Here is an 18,892-nt window from a genome sequence, read left to right on the forward strand (position 1 = left end):
TCCCTGCACCGAGTGACTCAGCTGTGAGGGCCAATCTCTGCTAATCTCTGCCTGGCGCTGCCTGCGAGTGTAGCTGGGACCCCCCTGTGCCAGGTGCCCTGTGGCAGCCATCGGACTCCCCCCTCCCCCGCCGGGTCACTTTCCCTTGGCACCACGAGCTGTGGCCTCTCGTAGCAGGGGCCCACTGCACAGCTCGAGGTACCAAAGCCTCCTGCTCCCACTAGTGGCATAGCCAGGGCACGGCTGGGTCAGTCACTGATGAGGCTGCTGGACACAGACAGACCCTGTGGTCCCCTCTGGTTGCCCAGCCTGTGCGGTCTGGTGTCGCCATTAGGGGGCTCCCCTAAATCCCTGCCTGGACTCGGCCATGGAGGGTTACACTACACCCCCATCAGGTCCTTAAGGGACAAGGTCTTGCTTTCCTGGGTGGGGCTAAGATTGGCTCCTCCTCTTGGGAACTGTCCTCTGGCTGAGGATGGAGGTGAAAACACCCCCCCACACACACTCCTGTGGGTTGAAGTAGGCAGTGCATGTGCCTTGCTGCCGCCTCCTACCAATCACGTCCATCCTCCATGCCTCAGTTTCCCCTCGTGGACTGTGAGCTCTTTGAGGCAGGGCCTGTAATAGGTAATAATAAAGGTAATATACCAATCTCCTAGAATTGGAAGGGACCTTGAAAGGTCATTGAGTCCAGCCCCCTGCCTTCACTAGCAGGACCAATTTTTGCCCCACCTCCCTAAGTGGTCGCCTCAAGGATTGAACTCACAACGCTGGGTTTAGCAGGCCAATGCTCAAACCACTGAGCTATCCCTCCCCTGCTCTGAGCTATCCCTCCCCCTGTCTTTCACTCTGTGTCTGTGCAGCACCCGGCACAACAGGGGCCCTGATCTTGGTCTCTCTAGGAGCTGCTGTAATAATAATAATTCCAGCTGTGGTGGCAAAGTGTAAATGAAGCAGAAGATAAAAGCCCTACTACTGCTGCAGTGAAGGGCAACTCCACCATTTAGCTTGGGCATCTCGATAGGGCTGTGTTCAATGCCGGACGCTTGCAGAGCAGTCCACCGAGCCACATAAGGTGGCACTCGGAGTTGGGCAAACATCGCCACCTCCCTCCCTGCAGGGGGATTTAGGGGGCTGAATTTCCAGTGGGAGCTGGGAAAGGGGGGGAGCCCTCCAGTGCCCAATGGGTTAATTGAACAAGAGAAAGGAAGCTTGGTTGTCTGGTGCCAGTTCACATGCAGGAATCGCCAGCCTGCTTTAGGTCAGGGGCCCACCTAGCCCGGTATCCCGTCTGCGACGGTGGCCATAAGGAGACCCCCTAGTAGGGCGATTCTAGGACCGCCTGCCCCCAGGGAATATTTCCCCGGGTAGTAGGTAGCAGTTGGCTCAAGGCTCAGATCCCTGCCCAGTAGCTTGGTTCTATTTTAATCCTCGTTATTGTACCCCTGGAGAGTCTCCTGTTCTGTATAATTGTCCCGTTCTTCTTGGAGCACGGCATTCTGGTGGCAGTGAGTTCCACAGGCCACCCCCCTCCAAGTTCCTGGGCTCCACGCAGGAGCTCCTGGGGGGATTCTCTGTCTGGAAGAGGTCAAGAGGTCAGACTGGCTGGAAATCTAGGACTTGGGTTTGCCAAGGCCTTGAGAATTTCATCCCCTTATAAAATGCAGTGGGTGTTGTCATCACAACCCATGTCCAACTGTACGGCCTGATGCATGGGGAGGGGGGCTCCCGTGGGGCAGGCTTTGGTGTAGCAGACAAGTGGGCCAGGCCCCCAGCTGGTGTCAATCAGCCACCACACCCGGGTGTACATGGCCAGAGCATCTGCTTTTCGCGCTGCATCCGCCCAGGCCGGGGGCTGTCCTCCGGCCAGAGCCTGTGCCCTGTGCCCACGGCCTGTTGTGGTGAAGCCGCCCCCACCCCCGGGAACGCCCAAAACAGACACCGCAGAAAGGAAAAAAAAAAACAGGAGCTGAGAGCCCTCACCCTCGTCTCAGCCGCCTTCTGCCCCGGCCCTGAACCGGCTGCACTGGGAAGCCAGCCCCGATGCCCCGCACGCCGGGGTCGGGTCATGCCACAGTCGGAGCAGGCTGTTAGCACCCCGGAGGATGGGGAGCGGAGGGATCCCAGCTGGTTACCAACCCCCACCCTACCCCAACACCTCGAGTCTTCATTTCCAGGGGTGACGTTTGATGCTTTTCTACCCCCCCCCCCAGCCCCCGGTGGCTGCCATCCAGGGGTGGTTCTGCAGACAGACAGGGCCAGGAGGGAAGAGATTTTGGGGTGTGGTTGGCAGAGGCGGCGATTTTTAGCCCCAATTCCGGAACCCGGGGGCTGATCTGCTCCTCCCTGCTTTTCATTGTTATTATTTAGCCGGCGACAGAGCGGGGGCGTCTGCCACCGGTATCTGGAGCCGCACTACCTGCCTGGCACCCAGCTCCGGCGCACGGCGAGTGATGTGTGGGGGGGGGTATTTCCAGGGGTGAGCTGGAGCCGGTTCGCACCGGTTCGCACGAACCCGTTGTTAAATTTAGAAGCGGTTTTAGAACCGCTTGTTAACTAGCTTCCCTGCGAGGGAAGCTTTGATGGGCTCTGCCTGGGAAGCCTGTAATTCCTCCTCCCGGCCGCCGGGGGGCGCTGCGATGTGCTGCGAGAGCCATGTGAGCTGCCTCCTGGCCCTGTTGCTGCTCCTGCTCTTTGGACCTCTGGGCCTGGGGCTCCTGCTGCTGCCTGGTGAGTCCCCGGCTGGGTCCTGCTGCTCCCAGCCCCCCCCCCACGTGTGAGTATCTGCGCCCCTCCCCCGCCTTCCCTGCCCCCAGCCAGCCACAGCCACCCCCTTGCCCCCTCCCCAGCCCCTCCCAGCCGCCCCTGCCACCCCTGCCCCCAGCCCCTGCCAGCCCCTGCCCTGCCCCCAGCCAGCCCCTGCCCCACCCCCTGCTCACAGCCACCCCCAGCCAGCCCCTGCCCCCAGCCGCCCCCTGCCCCACCCCCTGCCCCCAGCCAGCCCCTGCCCACAGCCGCCCCTGCCCCACCCCTGCCCACAGCCACCCGCAGCCACCCCTGCCCCCAGCCGCCCCTGCCAGCCTCTGCCCCACCCCTGCCCACAGCCACCCGCAGCCAGCCCCTGCCCCTGCCCCACCCCTGCCCACAGCCGCCTCTGCCCCACCCCTGCCCACAGTCACCCTCTGCCCGCAGCCAGCCCCTGCCCGCAGCCACCCGCAGCCACCCCCTGCCCACAGCCGCCCGCAGCCACCCCCTGCCCACAGCCGCCCGCAGCCAGCCCCTGCCCACAGCCACCCGCAGCCCTCCCGTCTGCATCACCTGCCCACAGCCAGCCCGTGTCACTCCCTGCCTCCAGCTAGCCCTGCCCCACGCCCCTATCTGCAGCCAGCTCCACATCCACTGGTGCCCTGCAGTTCCCAGGGCAGTAACCCTGCACACCTGCTTCAATGAGGGGGGGGGGCAGGGAGCAGCTGGGACCCACACATGTGCACACCCTAGAGTGACCAGACAGCAAGTGTGAAAAATCGGGAAGGGGGTGAGGGTAATAGGAGCCTATATAAGAAAAAGACCCAAAAATTGAGACTGTCCCTGATCACCACCCACACATGTGAAACGGAGCTCATTTCTAGTTCAGCCCCATCTTTTTAAAAAAGAACTTTAGGTAGGGTTAAAATACATCTGTATTTTCCTGGACATGTCAGGCTTTTCGGTTCTTAATCACCTCCTGGGAAAATATGGACGTATGGTAACCCTATTGGTACAAAAAATACGTGCTGTCGCACATCCCTTAAATCAGAACTTTTTATAGGGAACCCGTTGTTAAGATTTTGGCAGCTCATCACTGCCCGTGCCCACAGCCAGCTCGTCTCCAGCCAGGACCGCACCCCATGCCCTGCCCGCACCAGCCCCTGCCTGCAGCCAGCTCCGCATCCCCTGCCCTGCCCGCAGCCAGGCCCTGTCTCTAGCTAACCCCGCACACTCTGCCCTGTCTCCAGCCAGCCCCTGCCACATCCCCTGCACTTTCCACACCAGCACCGCACCCCGTGCCCTGTCTCCAGCCAACCCTTGACGCACCCCGCTGCCTGCAGCCAGCCAGTCCCACACTCCTCTGTCTCCAGCCCTGCCAACCCATGCCGCATCCCCCTGTGGCCCTACCTGAAGCCAGCCAGCCCATCCCACAACCCCCTGTCTCCAGCCAGCCCCGCACCCCTTGCCCTGCCTGCAGCCAGACCCTACCTCCAGTCAGTCCCTGCCCTGCCTCCAGCCAGCGCCATGTCCACTGGTGCCCTGCAGTTCCCAGGGCAATAACCCTGCACACCTGCTTCAATGAGGTGGGGGGCATGGAGCAGCTGGGACCCACACATGGGCACACCCTAGGGTGACTAGACAGCAAGTGTGAAAAATCGGGACGGCGTTGGGGTGTAATAGGATCCTATATAAGAAAAAGACCCACAAATCTGGACTGTCCCTATAAAATCAGGACACCTGGTCACCCTAGCACACCCCCAGGGAGTGGCAGGATCCCACATATGTGAAACAGAGCTCATTTCTAGTTCAGGTCCATCTTTTTAAAAAAGAACTTTAGGTAGGGTTAACAAACATTTGTATTTTCCCGGACACGTCAGGCTTTTTGGTTCTTAAATCGCCATCTGGGAGGAAAATATGGACGTATGGTAACCCTATTGGTACAAAATATATCTAGTGTGGCACATCCCTTAAATCAGAACTTTTTATAGGGAACCAGTTGCTAAGAAATTAAAGGCTTTTTTTTACGTGTTTTTTTTTAGTCATCCCTGCCGGGGCCCCACCGAAAATGTTTGAATTGGGCCTCGCACTTCCTGAAGCCGGTCCTGATTGGCACTGTTTATCCACCTCCATGAGAGATGGTAGCTATGTTGAGGGGAAAAGCTCTCCTGGCCACATAGCGCTGTCTACAATAGGGGTTAGGTAGGTGTAACTGCGTCGCTCACAGGTGTGGATTTTTCACACATAGTTCTATCAATGGCATGCAGGGGTAAGTTTACAGTGTAGACCTGGCCTAACTACCTTGCTATCTGGGCACTATTGAGGATTGGAGAAGGAGTCTCATATGAAGCTTCCCTACTTTTTTTGTTCTTTGTTTTGCCTGACTTCTGGGCTGGAAGACAGCAAGAGGACTCTGATTGGCTGGAGTACCCATTTTGGGATTAAGAAAAGGGTGTGACCCAATAGAAGAGGGCCAGACTGCTTTGCAAGAACAAAAAGTGACATAAGGGTGTTGAACCTGGAGTCTAAAGGGTTAATAAATGTAGAAATACCATGAAAGATGAATTTGAGAAAGGTGTATGTCCACAGGTATGTTTATGCCATTCCAGCGCCCGTCAATCGCCATGGTGCCACAGTCCTCGTTGTTGGAGTCATTGGGCTCCCTGGTGCTCCAGAAGCTGTGAAGAAGAGCAAAACCCCATGGAGACCACAGCGGGGAGCAAGGGGTGGGTCAGGGGGGCATGGAGCCTTTCACCCCACACACCTGAGTTTCAGAGGGGAGCCATCCACCCAGAGCCATTGATTTTCCACTTTCTGGTCACTCAGCCCCAACCAGTATACCCGGGACATTGTGCAGTTCTTCACCAAGAACGCCTGCAATAGACAAGAACAGACTAAGGGGGTGAATGGGTGGGGGACAGGCCACGCACTCTGCCAGTGCCAGGAAGGATGGCCTGGTGGGCAGGGCACTGGCTTGGGACTCAGAAGACTCAGATTTAAGTTCCAGCTCTGCTACTGACTCCCTGTGTGGCCCTGGCCAAGTCCCTGCATCTTTCTCTATGCCTCAGTTCCCCCAACTGAACAATAACCCTAGCCCTGAGGGTGCTAGCGGAATAACAACACTGAAGAGTGTGAAATGCTGGGGGAGGAGCTTAAATGCTATAGATGTGTCACCATCTCAAATCCAGCAGGAACTGAAGGCTGTTCCTGGCTGATGAGTGGGGGTGGTCTCAGTCCAGCTCTCACCCCTGAGCAATAAGAGGTCTGAAGGGGGTGTGTGGGGCCTGAGCCCCTGTGAGGGATTAAGGGGGATTGTTGCCTGGAGGAAACATGACCTAGTGGTGGGGGAAGATACAGGGGCTGAGGGTGGAGCCACGCTAGGTTTGTCCGGCTGATCGCTTGAAAACATCCCAGCAATTCCCCTCCCAACAGAAATGGCAAAAACTCCACAGGGAGTCCTAGAAATATGGGGCTGGCACTGTGCTCCTCACCTACTCTTTTCTGTAACGCCGTGATCTCCTCTTGCATTTTACTGTGAGACTCCTTCACAGCGGCCAGCTCCCCAGACACCGAAAGATGGACAGCGTCTGGATTGGTGGAGGAAAGCAGGTTAGCAGCCAAAGTGCAGCATTGTCGTCTCAGAGCTTCCTGCACAGCCCCCAACTTTGGGCTGCTTACAGGCGCCACGGGCCCTGCTTGAAGTCTCCTCTGGGATGCCTGTAACCTGGGCTCCTGGCAACAGTCAGAGCAGCCTTTGGGCTGCTCTAACTTCCTCTCTGCCGACTCTGGAAAGCAGGGAATAACCATGGTGCAGCACGCTCCAGCCAAGCCCCTGATCCATCCCTTACACCAGGGGCTGGGAGCCAGGCGGGTGCAGGGCTCTGACGCCAGCTCCACACCAATCTGAGATTCCCCCTACCCAGGGCAGGGGCAATTTCCATCCCCTGCACACCACCAGTGTGGCCCAGTGTGACACAGGATTGGTCCCTTTAGGGGACTGCAGGGGGTTACGTCCTACTTAAAGACCCCAAATAGGGCTTTGACAGCCTGGGCAGACAAACCAGCTACCTGAGAATTGGTAACAAAACGGTTTTCTGTTCGTGTTTCTTTAAAAATGGATCACTCTGAAGGGTTTTTAATTGCTTCAGCGCTAATTAAACCATCGAAGCTCGCCCCTAAGAGTTCATCTGAAATGCTTCAGGGCAACCACTGCTCAGCAGAACCCCCCAGAGGGGAGTGGGCACCAAACCTACAGAACTGAGCAATGTGTGAAGGAGGCAGGGTCGGCCAGTGGACCAAGTACTGGCTTGAGGCTTGGGACATCTGAGTTTGATCCCCAGCTCTGTTACTAACCTGCTGCGGGACCTGGGGCAAGTCATTTCCACTTCCCAGTGCCTGAGTTTCCCCATCTGTCAAATGGGGATGATGATACTGCCCTCCTTGCAAAGTGTTTTGAGATCCACGGATGAACAGCATTATAGAAGCACTAGGGATTCTTATATCTTCCTTGCCCTCTACTGTTTAGCTTTGTGTTGTTGTGACGTTGCACTCCAGCCTGAGGGATGCTGTTAGGGTTGCCACCTTTCTAATTGCTGATAACTGAACCCCTATGGCACCGCCCCCTGCCCTGCCTCTTCCCCAAGGCCCCATCCCTGTCACTTGCTCCTCTCCCTCCCTTCCCCCATCCCCCATCGCGCGCTGGATCCTCTCAAGGAGCCTGTCTGCAGATAGGAGGCTGCCCAGCTGAGCAAGAGCTGGTGCTGGCTGAGCAGAGCTGGTCACAGTTAATGACCTGGTGCCTCCCCCCGCCCTGCGGAAACCAGGCATTTGGTTTGGGTGCCATTTAGGGTTGCCAGGTCCCAAAAACCAGTCACCTGACAACCCTTAATAGCCCCCTGACAGAGAAGCCAAAAATCAGATTGTCCAGGTAAAAACCAGACAGGTGGTAACCCTAAACTAGATGCCATGGGATTCAGCATAAGGACTGATTCGCAGCTCCCAGCTACAAATGACCAGCAAATCTACTGCAAATGGGAGCAGCTCATGGTTGGTGGGTGGCCCTTTAAGAGAGGCTTCAGGTCCAGCTCTGCCCCATTCCTGCTTGCTGCTGGGAGTAGAGGGATTCTGGGAGTTCTAGTCTAGAGAGATTCATGGGAGTTAGAGGCTGACAAGGCATGCTGGGTAAAGTGCCGTGGGGATTGTGATACACGCCAAGAAAGGGTTAAACATCCTGCAAAATAAATAACCCTCCAAAGACATGTGGGGAGATAATGTTTGTGTTTTGATGTATTTACAGATGTAAGCAGAGTCTGAATGAGCTCTCCCCTGACATCTAGTGGTGAGCTATGGAAAAAGACTTCAGAAGCTGATCTTGTTTGCATGGACATACCCACCCTGCCTAGGTGCTCGGTGTGATGGGATTGCTTGCCCAAATGATCACTTCTAGCTGGTGTTGGATCCCCAGTCTCCTTGTTATTGGGGCAGGAGTAATAAAGGGCTGTTACCCTTGTTGTGTGAACCAAGGGCAGCAGAACTGTACCTGGAATCTCCCAATGGAGGGACTCACCCTCAAATGAATGACACTCACTAGGCAGGGGACATGGGTTCCAAAGACCAATGGGAGTAGGGTGAATGGGCTTATTGTGCTTAAGGGTTCTAGATGTCATTTGACCCATGTGCTAATTTAGACTCAATTGTGGGTTTTGTTATATGCTACAGAGCTGAAGTCATTGATACATTGGTCAAAGCATTAGATATACTTTAGAACAGCATCTCTATTGTAAGAGACTGCCTAGTGTGTACCAGCAGTGAGGCTCTCACACGAACAACTGAAGTCACTGAGAGCTGTGGGAGAGGGGCTTGAAGACCTCTTGGTGAGTGGGCAGCTGGCGGAGAAGCATGGCAAGGAGCTACCAGGGCAGCTGGCGGAGAGGTGTGGCAAGAGGCCAGGATAATTGGTGGTGGAGAGGGTCAGGGCAGAGCCCTGCCGATACATGGCAATCAATCATTGGGGCAATGAGCAAGTGCTGGAGCAGTGTGGCATTTCAGGTGCCTCCTTACCCACCCCTGCCTTCCACACAGGGTGGGAGGTTAACTCTGCAGATGAACCTCTGAACTGTGGGGCTACACTGGCCAAGGACAGCAACTATGAATGGGGTATGGAGAAGGGATGGGCACTGTAGCACGGTGCTGCTGCAGAAGCACCTAATCAGCCCCTGCTCAGCCAGCCTCAATCAGAGGAAATGGATTGGGGCTGGGGAGAAGGCTGGTGCCTGGCCCCAGAAACTGGCTGCACCTGTGGGCCTGCTCAGAAGGAGCTATAAAGCCTGGCTGGCAGCCAGTACAGGGGGGGATGGCCAGGGAAGGGTTAGTCTCCAGAGAGAAGGGAGAAACCCTGTAAAGAGGAGAAAAGCCTGTAAAGTTTGTATATAGTATTGCTGGTGGTGGGAACTATTCTGTAAATAAACCACGGGTGCAGGAAAAGAGAAGCCTGACAGAGCTTTATTAAAGGAGCCCAGAACACCAGGAAGGCAGGCCAGGAAAGGACCCGGTTACACGTGGGGGCTTGTCCGGGATCCTTGTTATCTAAGCCATAGACACAGTGTGGCAGCCTGAGTATGGAAGGCACCCTGCAATGGCTCGCAGAGCAGCAGTCTGAACTGGGGAAGACACTGCAGTCTTTCAAGGAGTCCCACCAGGTGGAGCGGCAGGCCCTCCTCGCCTGGCAAGCTGAGCAACAAAAAGCCCTCCAGGATTTCATCAAGGACCAGTCGGCGGTACAGCAGCAGCTCCTGCAGCGTCTGGTGAGTCCTGCTGTGGTGGGGGATGGGGCCTGGACTCCAGGCCTTGGCCTGTGTAAGATGGCCCCTGCCGACGACCCCGATGCCTTTTTGGGCACCTTTGAGCGGGTGGCCCTGGGAGCCGGATGGGATCGGACCACCTGGGCCCTCCGGCTCGGCCCTTATCTCACCGGGGAGGCGCAGGCTGCGTATATGGCCCTGCCTGAGACCCAAGCCCGGGATTATGAAGCAGTGAAAGCGGCGATCTTAGACCGCCTCGGGTTGTCCGCAGAGAAGTACAGGCAGAAGCTTCGGGCAGCCCGATGGACAGGGCGTGTGCGACCCCGGGCCTATGCCCAAAAGCTAATGGACTGGGCAACCCGGTGGTTGAGGCCCGATGCCCACACCGTGGGCCAGATAGTGGACTAAGTGGTCCTGGAACAGTTCCTGCAGGGCCTTCCTGACAGCGTACGGGTGTGGGTGCGGCGACATCAGCCAGCCACTCTGGAAGCGGCAGTACAAAGAACCGAGGAGTACACTGAGGCTGATTTCCCCGTAAGGGAGCACCGAGTCTTGCGAGGCCCAGAGGGGAGCAGAGAATCCCGGGAGCATAGCGGGGCGAAGCCACCGGACCGGCGACGGGAGGAGCCCAAGGGGACCCCTAGCCGCCCGGGGCAGTTCGTATGCTGGCGATGTGGTCAGCCAGGACACAAAAGTTGGGACTGCCCGGTGATGGAGTGCGGAGCAGCAGACTTTTGCGGATGGACTAGGACTGGGGCAGGGGAAAAGAGGCATGGGTTGGCCACCATCCCGGTGCGGGTAGGAAAAAGGACCCAGAGGGGTCTGGTGGACACGGCCTCCGCCCGCTCCTTTGTACAGCGGCGTGTAGTGAAGCCGCACTGGCTTATCCCTGGGGGACGGATGTGGGTGGATTGCATCCATGGGGATAGGAAGTGTTGTCCCGTGGCCCAGGTGCCCCTAGAAGTAGATGGGCAGTTTGCCTGGAAACGGGTGGGGGTAATCGAAAGGTTAGCGTACCCCGTGGTCCTAGGACAGGACTGGCGCTTTCCCCTGAAGGGAAAGGCGGCCGGGGGGAAGCAACCAAGAAACAGGAGGAGAAAAGGGACCCTGGAAAGGGAGAGCAAGGCCCCGGTGGAGGTGACTCGGGAGCAAGAAAAGGCCCCACAACCTCCCGGGGTAAACCTAGAACAGCCTAGACAACCAAGCCAGGACAATAAACATGGGAGTATGTCTGAGGAGCCCAGGGAGCTCCGCGGGCAAGACCACCTGGGGGAGGAAGCCCTCGGGGGGGATAGAAGGCGCCCAGCGGGGAGAGGCCCAACACTACAGGGGCAGAGAACCTGAACCAGAGGCAGGGGGCCGACTCGGGGCAGTAGGCTCTGAGCTAGCAACCCCGCTGGAAAAGAAAGGGGAGCCTCTGGCGCGGCCAGCCCAGCCATGCGACTGGTGTGAGGACCTCTGGGTCAGCGTGGACCGGTGGGGTGCCTCACCCCCGACCGAATGTGCCTTTTGTGGCTGGGGAGTACAAACAACCCAAGGGGTTGGTACAGGGAACCCCCCGACTGGGCAGGGGCTGCAACAGCCGGGTAAGGTCCCGGGCCGTGGAAGGCGAGGCCGAGGGAGGCCAGGCCTGGCACCAGCTTAAGGGGGGAGGTATGTAGCAGGGTGCTGCTGCAGAAGCACCTAATCAGCCCCTGCTCAGCCAGCCTCAATCAGAGGAAATGGATTGGGGCTGGGGAGAAGGCTGGTGCCTGGCCCCAGAAACTGGCTGCACCTGTGGGCCTGCTCAGAAGGAGCTATAAAGCCTGGCTGGCAGCCAGTACAGGGGGGGATGGCCAGGGAAGGGTTAGTCTCCAGAGAGAAGGGAGAAACCCTGTAAAGAGGAGAAAAGCCTGTAAAGTTTGTATATAGTATTGCTGGTGGTGGGAACTATTCTGTAAATAAACCACGGGTGCAGGAAAAGAGAAGCCTGACAGAGCTTTATTAAAGGAGCCCAGAGCACCAGGGAGGCAGGCCAGGAAAGGACCCAGTTACAGGCACATAAAAGGGACTTTTGGGTTGCTGGACTTAAGACCCTGAGGGGAAAAGGCCACTGCCCAACTTACTTGAGGGTGGGTCTTTTGCTCATGGCTTGTGTTTATGAACCCTAGTTGTGGTGTTTTCCCAAATTAATGCTGAGTTAATTCCCTTCTTTTATTAAAAGCTTTTTGTTACCCTCAGACTCTGTGCTTGTGAGAGGGGAAGTATTGCCTCTTAGAGGCACCCAGGGGGTGGTGTGTAATTGCCCCAGGTCACTGGGTGGGGGCTCGAGCCAGTTTTGTGCTGTATTGTTGAAAAGGAACTCCTAGATACCGAACCTGGCCCTTGTTGCTGCTGGGTCCACCTGCAAAACTACTTGCAGTGAGAAACCAGCAGCTAGAACTTGAACAAAAGCAAAAAAAAAAGCTGATATGGAAGGAGAAGCTTCTGAAATACAACACCTGTGTTTTGAACATGAACAAAGAATGGCAGATATTCGATTGCAGGAACTAGAAGCTAAGGCAAAAGTGGACAGACTGAAGCTCCAACTCATGAGAATAAAGGAACAACAGGAACTGTATCATCCTGGACAGCCAGCTCCCCTCAACAGCAAAGATGGGGATAAAATCTATCCAGTTTGTAATAATGTTGATATTTTGTTTGATTCTAAGCAGTTCTCTGTGTGTATCCAAATTTACCCCAACATTTCCGCCTTTTATGTAAATGCTTTTACTGTGAGCTCAGGTGAAGGTAAACCCATAACTTGTGCAGAGAGTGTAAAAGTCATGGTAAAAGCTATTTAGGGTAAATTACAGCTTCTAACATCACTCTTGTTAAAGGATGGAACAGATCGTTGCACAAGTAGTGAACACATATTTCAAGGGAGCATTTAAGGTGAAGCGGTCTGTTAATGCCCCTCTAGTCAAAGGGAGGAAAGGTGGCAGGGAAGGTGAGGGGGGTTATAAATTATTGCAATAAGCCATAAATCCAGTATCTTCATTCAGCCCATGGTTTTTAGGTGTGGAAGAATAACGCAGTCTTCACTCTTAGGTTGGTTGCAACATGTCAGAGGCAGTTCATTCTCAAGCATTATTGCAAGTGGGAGAGTGCACAACGGCAGGGATCCCAAAAGATAAACAAGGAAGGCAAGTATTTATACCTTTTGTTCCATACAGTAATGATCAACAACTGCATTTTGTTTATACATCTTCCTTTCTGAGATCTTCCTTTTTCTCAGCAATTTCTGCTACAGTCTGCATTCTAGTCTTAGCTAACACAAGGTCGAAAAACAGCATCTCTTGCAGTTCTTTTCCACTTCAACCTGGCTTCCCTAATATAAATACAGAGAAATGTGTACACATAACCTGACCCCCAAACAAACCAAAAATCAAAGCCCTACCTAAACAAAACTGCACACACAATCCTCCCCATGAGAAGAGGATGAGAGAGAATGAACTGGACATGATAAATGTTATTTGCAATCATGTTGTAGCTGGGTCATTCCTAGGATATTAGAGAGGCAAGGTGGGTGAGGTATAGGGTGACCAGATAGTAAGTATGAAAAATCGGGATGGGAGTGGGGTGGGATTGATAGGCACCTAAACCCCAAATATCTGAACCGTCTCTATAAAATTAGGACATCTGGTCACTCTAGCTGAGGTAATATCTTCTGTTGGACCAACTTCTGTTGGTGAAAGAAATAATCCTTCAAGGACCTGAAGAACTCTGCAGTTCTTTCACCGACAGAAGTTAGTCTAATAAAAGATATTACCATGACAGATGTTAGTCATATCATTAATGTACTAGGGGAAGCTGCTCAGATACTGCATTGACGATAACAGGATAAAAACCTATAGAATACAGTGAAGGAGAAAAGACTCTTTCTGAGATTATCCTTTTCCCCAGTGATCCTATTTGCTAACAAGTAGATACATTCTTAGTGCTGTTGCGGCTTTGTGCAGAAGCGTGAATTGTCTCAGTAGATTCTGATGTATTTTATCCTTTAGGCAAAGATATCTTTAAAAACGGACTATAAATAAGACGTTATGCAAATCCACACCACTAGGTGGAAGCAGATATTTTGAGTTGTCATTTATTGAGAAACTATTTCAAAAAGCGCAGTAATGTTCTTGGAATTCTGCTTTCAGCCATAAGGCACACAGCTAAGCGGAGTCATCTATAGAGTGCTGGATCTTTAATTTTTTTCCATAAAAAACCTGCTTAAATTCCCTTTAATAAATTGTGTTACCTTCACTCTCCTATTTGTCTGTGCTGTGACAGAAAAATAGAATTGTCTGTTAATAATGGCTTTTATTTGAAGCAGAGAGCTAGAAAACGTTTTTGTAAAATGTGTTGAAGAAGAAAATCTCTCTAGAAATGCAAATTATTATTGTTGTTGTTATTGGGTAAATTCTACAGTCCTTGCTCAGATCCTAAGAGGTACTTAGGCTCCTAGCTCCCATTGGTTTCAGCAGAAGTTAGGAGTCTAATTACCTTTGAGGATCTGGGCCTCATACCCTACTCAGACAAAACTTTGACTAACTTTAATTCAACCTAGCACTGAGATGGGTTAAGCCCAGTATCTTACTGTACATTGTACAGAAGCTTCTTGTTAGCAGGAGTTAATCTGCTGGCTATTTTTGCAGTAATGCATTTTCTGTATTTACCACCCTTGTTTTCTTGCATCCTCAGACATTTTGGGCCTTGTACATAATGTGTATAAATGGAATATTTATCATCCTCTCTGACTAATGTGTTGAAGTGATGGTGTCTTGTCAAACTGCAATCAATATGGATTGACCTGTTGATCCTCATTAGTGAGAGAAGTATATGAATTACAAGCCCAAGACCTGCTACGGGCAGTATCCCACTGCTCATTGCTGCAGCTCAACTTGCACTGCTGCAGAACACTCTGTGTGTGTGTGTGTGTGTGTGTGTGTGTGTGTACGCACAAGGCTTGTGTTGTTCAAACCTGGCCCCCTGTAAACACACTCAGAGTCAACCTATGATCCAGCTCTTGTAAAATGCAGCCAATTAACACCACAGTGACCATGGGTGTAAAGCTGTGGCCTCCTTTTGAGGGTCTACTGTTGCCCAAGATCTAAGTCAAGCTGAGGCAGTGTTTGTGTGATGTGCTAATTTCTGAGCTCCTTGATGCCTGCACAGTGTTTGTCATGGCTTTGCCACACATAATGTTGTTCTGTTATTGATCTTAATTTGTTCTGTGGCATTACATGCATGAACACTCTTCCTATCACTGGTCCATGTGTAGTGGATTTATATGTGGATGCCTTGCCCTGATGTTAACAGCTGCAATGAACAAGCGTTATTACAATTACCCATGCTCCTACACAATGCTGCATTCTTGAAAGGCCGAAGTTTATGGAGCCAGGTGTAGATAGTGAGGAGTGCATAACATAAGGACAGAGACAGGCAAATTCTCTGTGCTGACCATGCCCTTAGCTTCTTACAGAATGGCTTCCTGTTTGTGCACTGACTCACCAACCTTATGAGAAGAGCTTAAAACTAAGTTCAGAGGGGGCAGGTCAAAAAAGGCACCAGGTAAAAAAAGGTGACGTTAATAGAGGACTAGATGTTTGGGGAAAAGCAGATGTGGAAAATTGTAGTAGAATTATAGGAGTAACAAAAGGGAAATCCATGGGGGTATCTGCTTAACATCTTAGCTGTCTATACACAAATGGAAGGAGTAATAATAATGAGGAATAAACAGTAAAATCTGGGAGTTTTAGTACATAAGTCATAACTGAGCTTAACTGGCATCACAGATACTTGATGGGCTAAATCTCATGACTGGAATATTGGTATAGAGGGTAAAGGTAATAATTGGAGATATACCAATCTCCTAGAACTGGAAGGGACCTTGAAAGGTCATGGAGTCCAGCCCCCTGCCTTCACTAGCAGGACCAATTGTTGCCCCAGATCCTTAAGTGGCTCCCTCAAGGATTGAACTCACAACCCTAGGGTTTAGCAGGCCAATGCTCAAACCACTGAGCTATTCCTCCCTCCCATTATAGCTTAGTCAGGAAGGACAGGCAGGAAAAAAAAGAGAGGACGTATTGCATTGTACACTTGTTCTGAGGTCCAGAAGGAGGTGAGAAGCAGACCAGTTGAAAGTCTCTGAGTAAAGATAAGAGGGAAAAAACAGGGGTGATGTCCTGGTAGGGGTCTATTACAGACCACCAAATCAGGAAGAGGAGGGAGATGAAGCATTTCTAGAACAAAACCCAGAAATATTCAAAACACAAATCCTGATGATAATAATGGGGGATTTTACCTACCTAGACAGCTGTTAAGAAAGAAATATGGCAAAAAACAAAATTATCCAGTAAGTTCCTGGAATGTACTGGGGTCAATGCTTTGTTTCAGAAAATGGAGGTAGTAACCTGAGGGACAACCATTTTAGACTTGATTCTGACCAACAGGGAGGAGCTGGTTGTGAATGTGAAGGTGATTTGGGTGAAAGTGATCATGAATGATATATTTCATGATTCTAAGGAAAGGAAGGAGTGAGAATGACTGAAGAAGGACTACCAAAAGCACATTTCAATATACTCAGAGAATTGGTAGGTAGCCACCCATAAGGAAAATATCTAAGGCATAAAGGAGTTCAGGGAAGCTGGCAGTTTCTCATGGAGACAATATTAAAGGCACAACTGCCAATCCAAAGGAAAGATAGGAAGAATAGTAAGTTTTTTAATGAGCTGAAAATCAAAAAGAAATCCTACAAAATGTGAAACGGACGACTTACTAAGGAGGAATAGAAAAGAATAGCATATACGTGTAAGGATAAAATCAGAAAGGGTAAGGCACAAAATCAGTTATACATAGCAAGGGACAAATGTAATTGGAATTCTTTTTCCATATGGTTTACTGCAAAGTGTGTCATCACTCTGAATGCTTTAAAGGCAACATAACTTCCAAAATCAAGAGTTGGCTCTACATATGGCCCTACATATGACACCACACTGTATCAAACACAATAAAAATTAATGTAGTTGATTTGTTTGGCAGGACATGGAAATTAAGTATACATTTCAATTCATTGTAAAATAATATAAAATCAATATTTGTAATACAGTTCAATAAGGTTTCATCAGGCTTTTTGATCAACCAAATTAAAAAGCAAAGGAAACCAACCAACCACACTCAAGGGTCACTGTGCATTCTCCAAGGCAGTTTCTTCTCTTTCTTTGTTTGGTGCTTTTATTTTATATAAATTCAACCAGGAGCAGATTTTCAGGTAAAACCAATATTGGAAAGTGTGGTAAACAGAGAGGGACCAAACCAAAATTCAAAATGATGTTGAGAGAATGAGAAATTCTACACTGGAGCAAATGTAGCCTCCTATTGAACTGCTTACATGTATGGGCCCAGATATTGAAATGTATTTAGGTTCCTAAGAGCTACTGATTTCAGTGTGAGTTAGGAGCCTAAATACCTTTGAGGATCTTGTCCATGTAATTACAGCACATACCTGGTCAGCAGGAGATTATGTGGTATGCTACAGTCACATTGATGTCATAATAGTGCTTGCATAATCTGAACTGGCTATCCTGGCCATGACAGATTGAGAGGCCAGCTGCCTATCAGTACAGGAGCTCTTTGGAGAAAGGACTGGAGGAAGTGTTGAAAAGACTAAAACATGAATAAATTTGTGACTGAGCAGGAGGTAACCGAGAGAGGTAAGGGTCAGCACTGTATTTTCTAGATCCAGTCTATATTCACACACACATTCAGAAAGCATAGGCATACAGATAGATTAGTTGTAATGTTCTCCATTTCTATGACCAGAACCTCAGCTGATGTAAACCAGTTGTCTTCCTTGTAGCTGTGTTGATTTACACCAGTTCAGGACTTGGCCTACAGCCTCTGGAGCTGGAAACTTTCCTGAGAATCTCAGTTTGTATTGAATGTTATGGGGAAGGTCTCCCTACTTTTGTCCCAGGTGTTTTATGTTTATTATGTTTATTATCATTTTGTGTCTTCTGCATCCATGGAGCCAAGATCTAGCTGTGGAATCCTCAGAGATGGGGGAAACTAGAACAAAAATGCAGAGGACTTCTCTTCTGGCTGTCTAAATGAAGCTCTGCTAATATCTTAAATGCAGGATAAGAAAGCATGGGGGTCACACTTCTTAGCAACACTAGTGCTCCTAATCCCACACTATCACTACTGCAGCTAGATGGGCAGTGTAGGTTACAGTTAGGATTCAGTTTGCATCTGGGTGTTAGAACTGAAGGATGCAATTTGCATAAAGGATGGGCAATCACCTAACCTCAAGCAGTCTTTCCAGGGAAGGGGAAATCTTGTCAGTTCCTCCTTCATGCTTTGGAATGCTGTTACCATGGAGACAGATACATATGGCATTTCAGATTTCTTGTTAAATATTAAGGCTCCTGGAGAATTTCTGCCCACAGCTAAGAGATACATGGGAGATAAAATCCTGATTTTTTTAATACATCAGCTATTTCATAGTTTCATAGAGTTTAAGGCCAGAAGGGACCATTAGATCATCTAGTCTGACTTCCTGGATTTCACAAATCATTAAATTTCACCTAGTAGCCTTACACTGAACCCAAAAACTTGTTATCTGGGTGCTCAGGATTTTTGAAAATGAGGCCCTGACTAAGCAAAACTCTTAAAGCATGTGCTTAACTTTAGGTCTCTTTGTTGGCTTAGAGTTAAGCATGTGATTAGGATGCTGAATCAGGGTGTAGGTGCCTTAATATGGATTTAGGAGCTTAAGTTTAGGCAACCAGTTTTGAAAATTTGGGCCATAAAGTATTATTCTGTATGCTATCAAACCTCATCAATTGATAGTAAAGAGGGAAAGGAAGATTATTTTACACGGGGATCTACTCGAAAGGAGCAAATTTCCTTCATTATGATTTCCCCAAACACATTGGGTCCTTCAGCACACAAACCTGGTCATCAGAAGGAAGGAAGAGGATTTACATGATTCCCAGGTTGTCTTCTCCTCACAGTGTTTGGGCACCTGCAGAATCTTTACTGGATAGTGAATTAAAGAGGCCAGCACCAATTTGTACCATCAATGGTAACCAACTGAATCCTTTTATTTAATTTCAGGTGTTTATAATGAGGTTGTTTCCTCCTGGCACATATGGCTGACCAAAATAAGAACAAAATTGCCCTCAGGATTGCCTCTATAGCTAAGACCAAGCTGGCTAGTGTTGTGAGAGTTCTGCTGGAGAAACTGCAACAGGATGAGGTAGGGCAGTTTCAGGAAATTAAATCTGCTTTCCATGTGTCCACACCAAATTCTGCCTGACTTCCTGGGGGAATGCATG

The 18,892-nt window shown here is 50.8% G+C and overlaps 1 protein-coding gene across 4 annotated transcripts; it reads right to left on the reverse strand.

Moving 5' to 3' along the window:
• Positions 1-1,125: 1,125 nt before the first annotated feature.
• LOC120388132 (C-type lectin domain family 17, member A-like) lies at positions 1,126-18,613 on the reverse strand. 4 transcript variants are annotated; one of them, XR_005590497.1, is made up of 6 exons: positions 18,509-18,613; positions 12,724-12,894; positions 6,241-6,332; positions 5,510-5,619; positions 5,298-5,423; positions 1,126-1,578 (listed from the first exon to the last, which is right to left on the reverse strand). XR_005590497.1 is itself a non-coding variant. In XM_039509760.1 (5 exons), coding segments are annotated over exons 2-5 (270 nt in total). In that variant the 5' UTR covers positions 6,274-6,332; positions 18,509-18,613; the 3' UTR covers positions 1,126-1,577. The 4 variants fall into 4 exon arrangements, 1 of the variants encoding a protein (XP_039365694.1); XR_005590496.1 differs by having other exon boundaries at positions 6,237-6,332; XR_005590495.1 differs by lacking the exon at positions 12,724-12,894 and having other exon boundaries at positions 6,237-6,332.
• Between the last annotated feature and the right edge of the window lie 279 nt (positions 18,614-18,892).

This window comes from Mauremys reevesii, linkage group 22 (genome assembly GCF_016161935.1).
Source record: "Mauremys reevesii isolate NIE-2019 linkage group 22, ASM1616193v1, whole genome shotgun sequence".
Lineage (NCBI taxonomy): Eukaryota > Metazoa > Chordata > Testudines > Geoemydidae > Mauremys > Mauremys reevesii.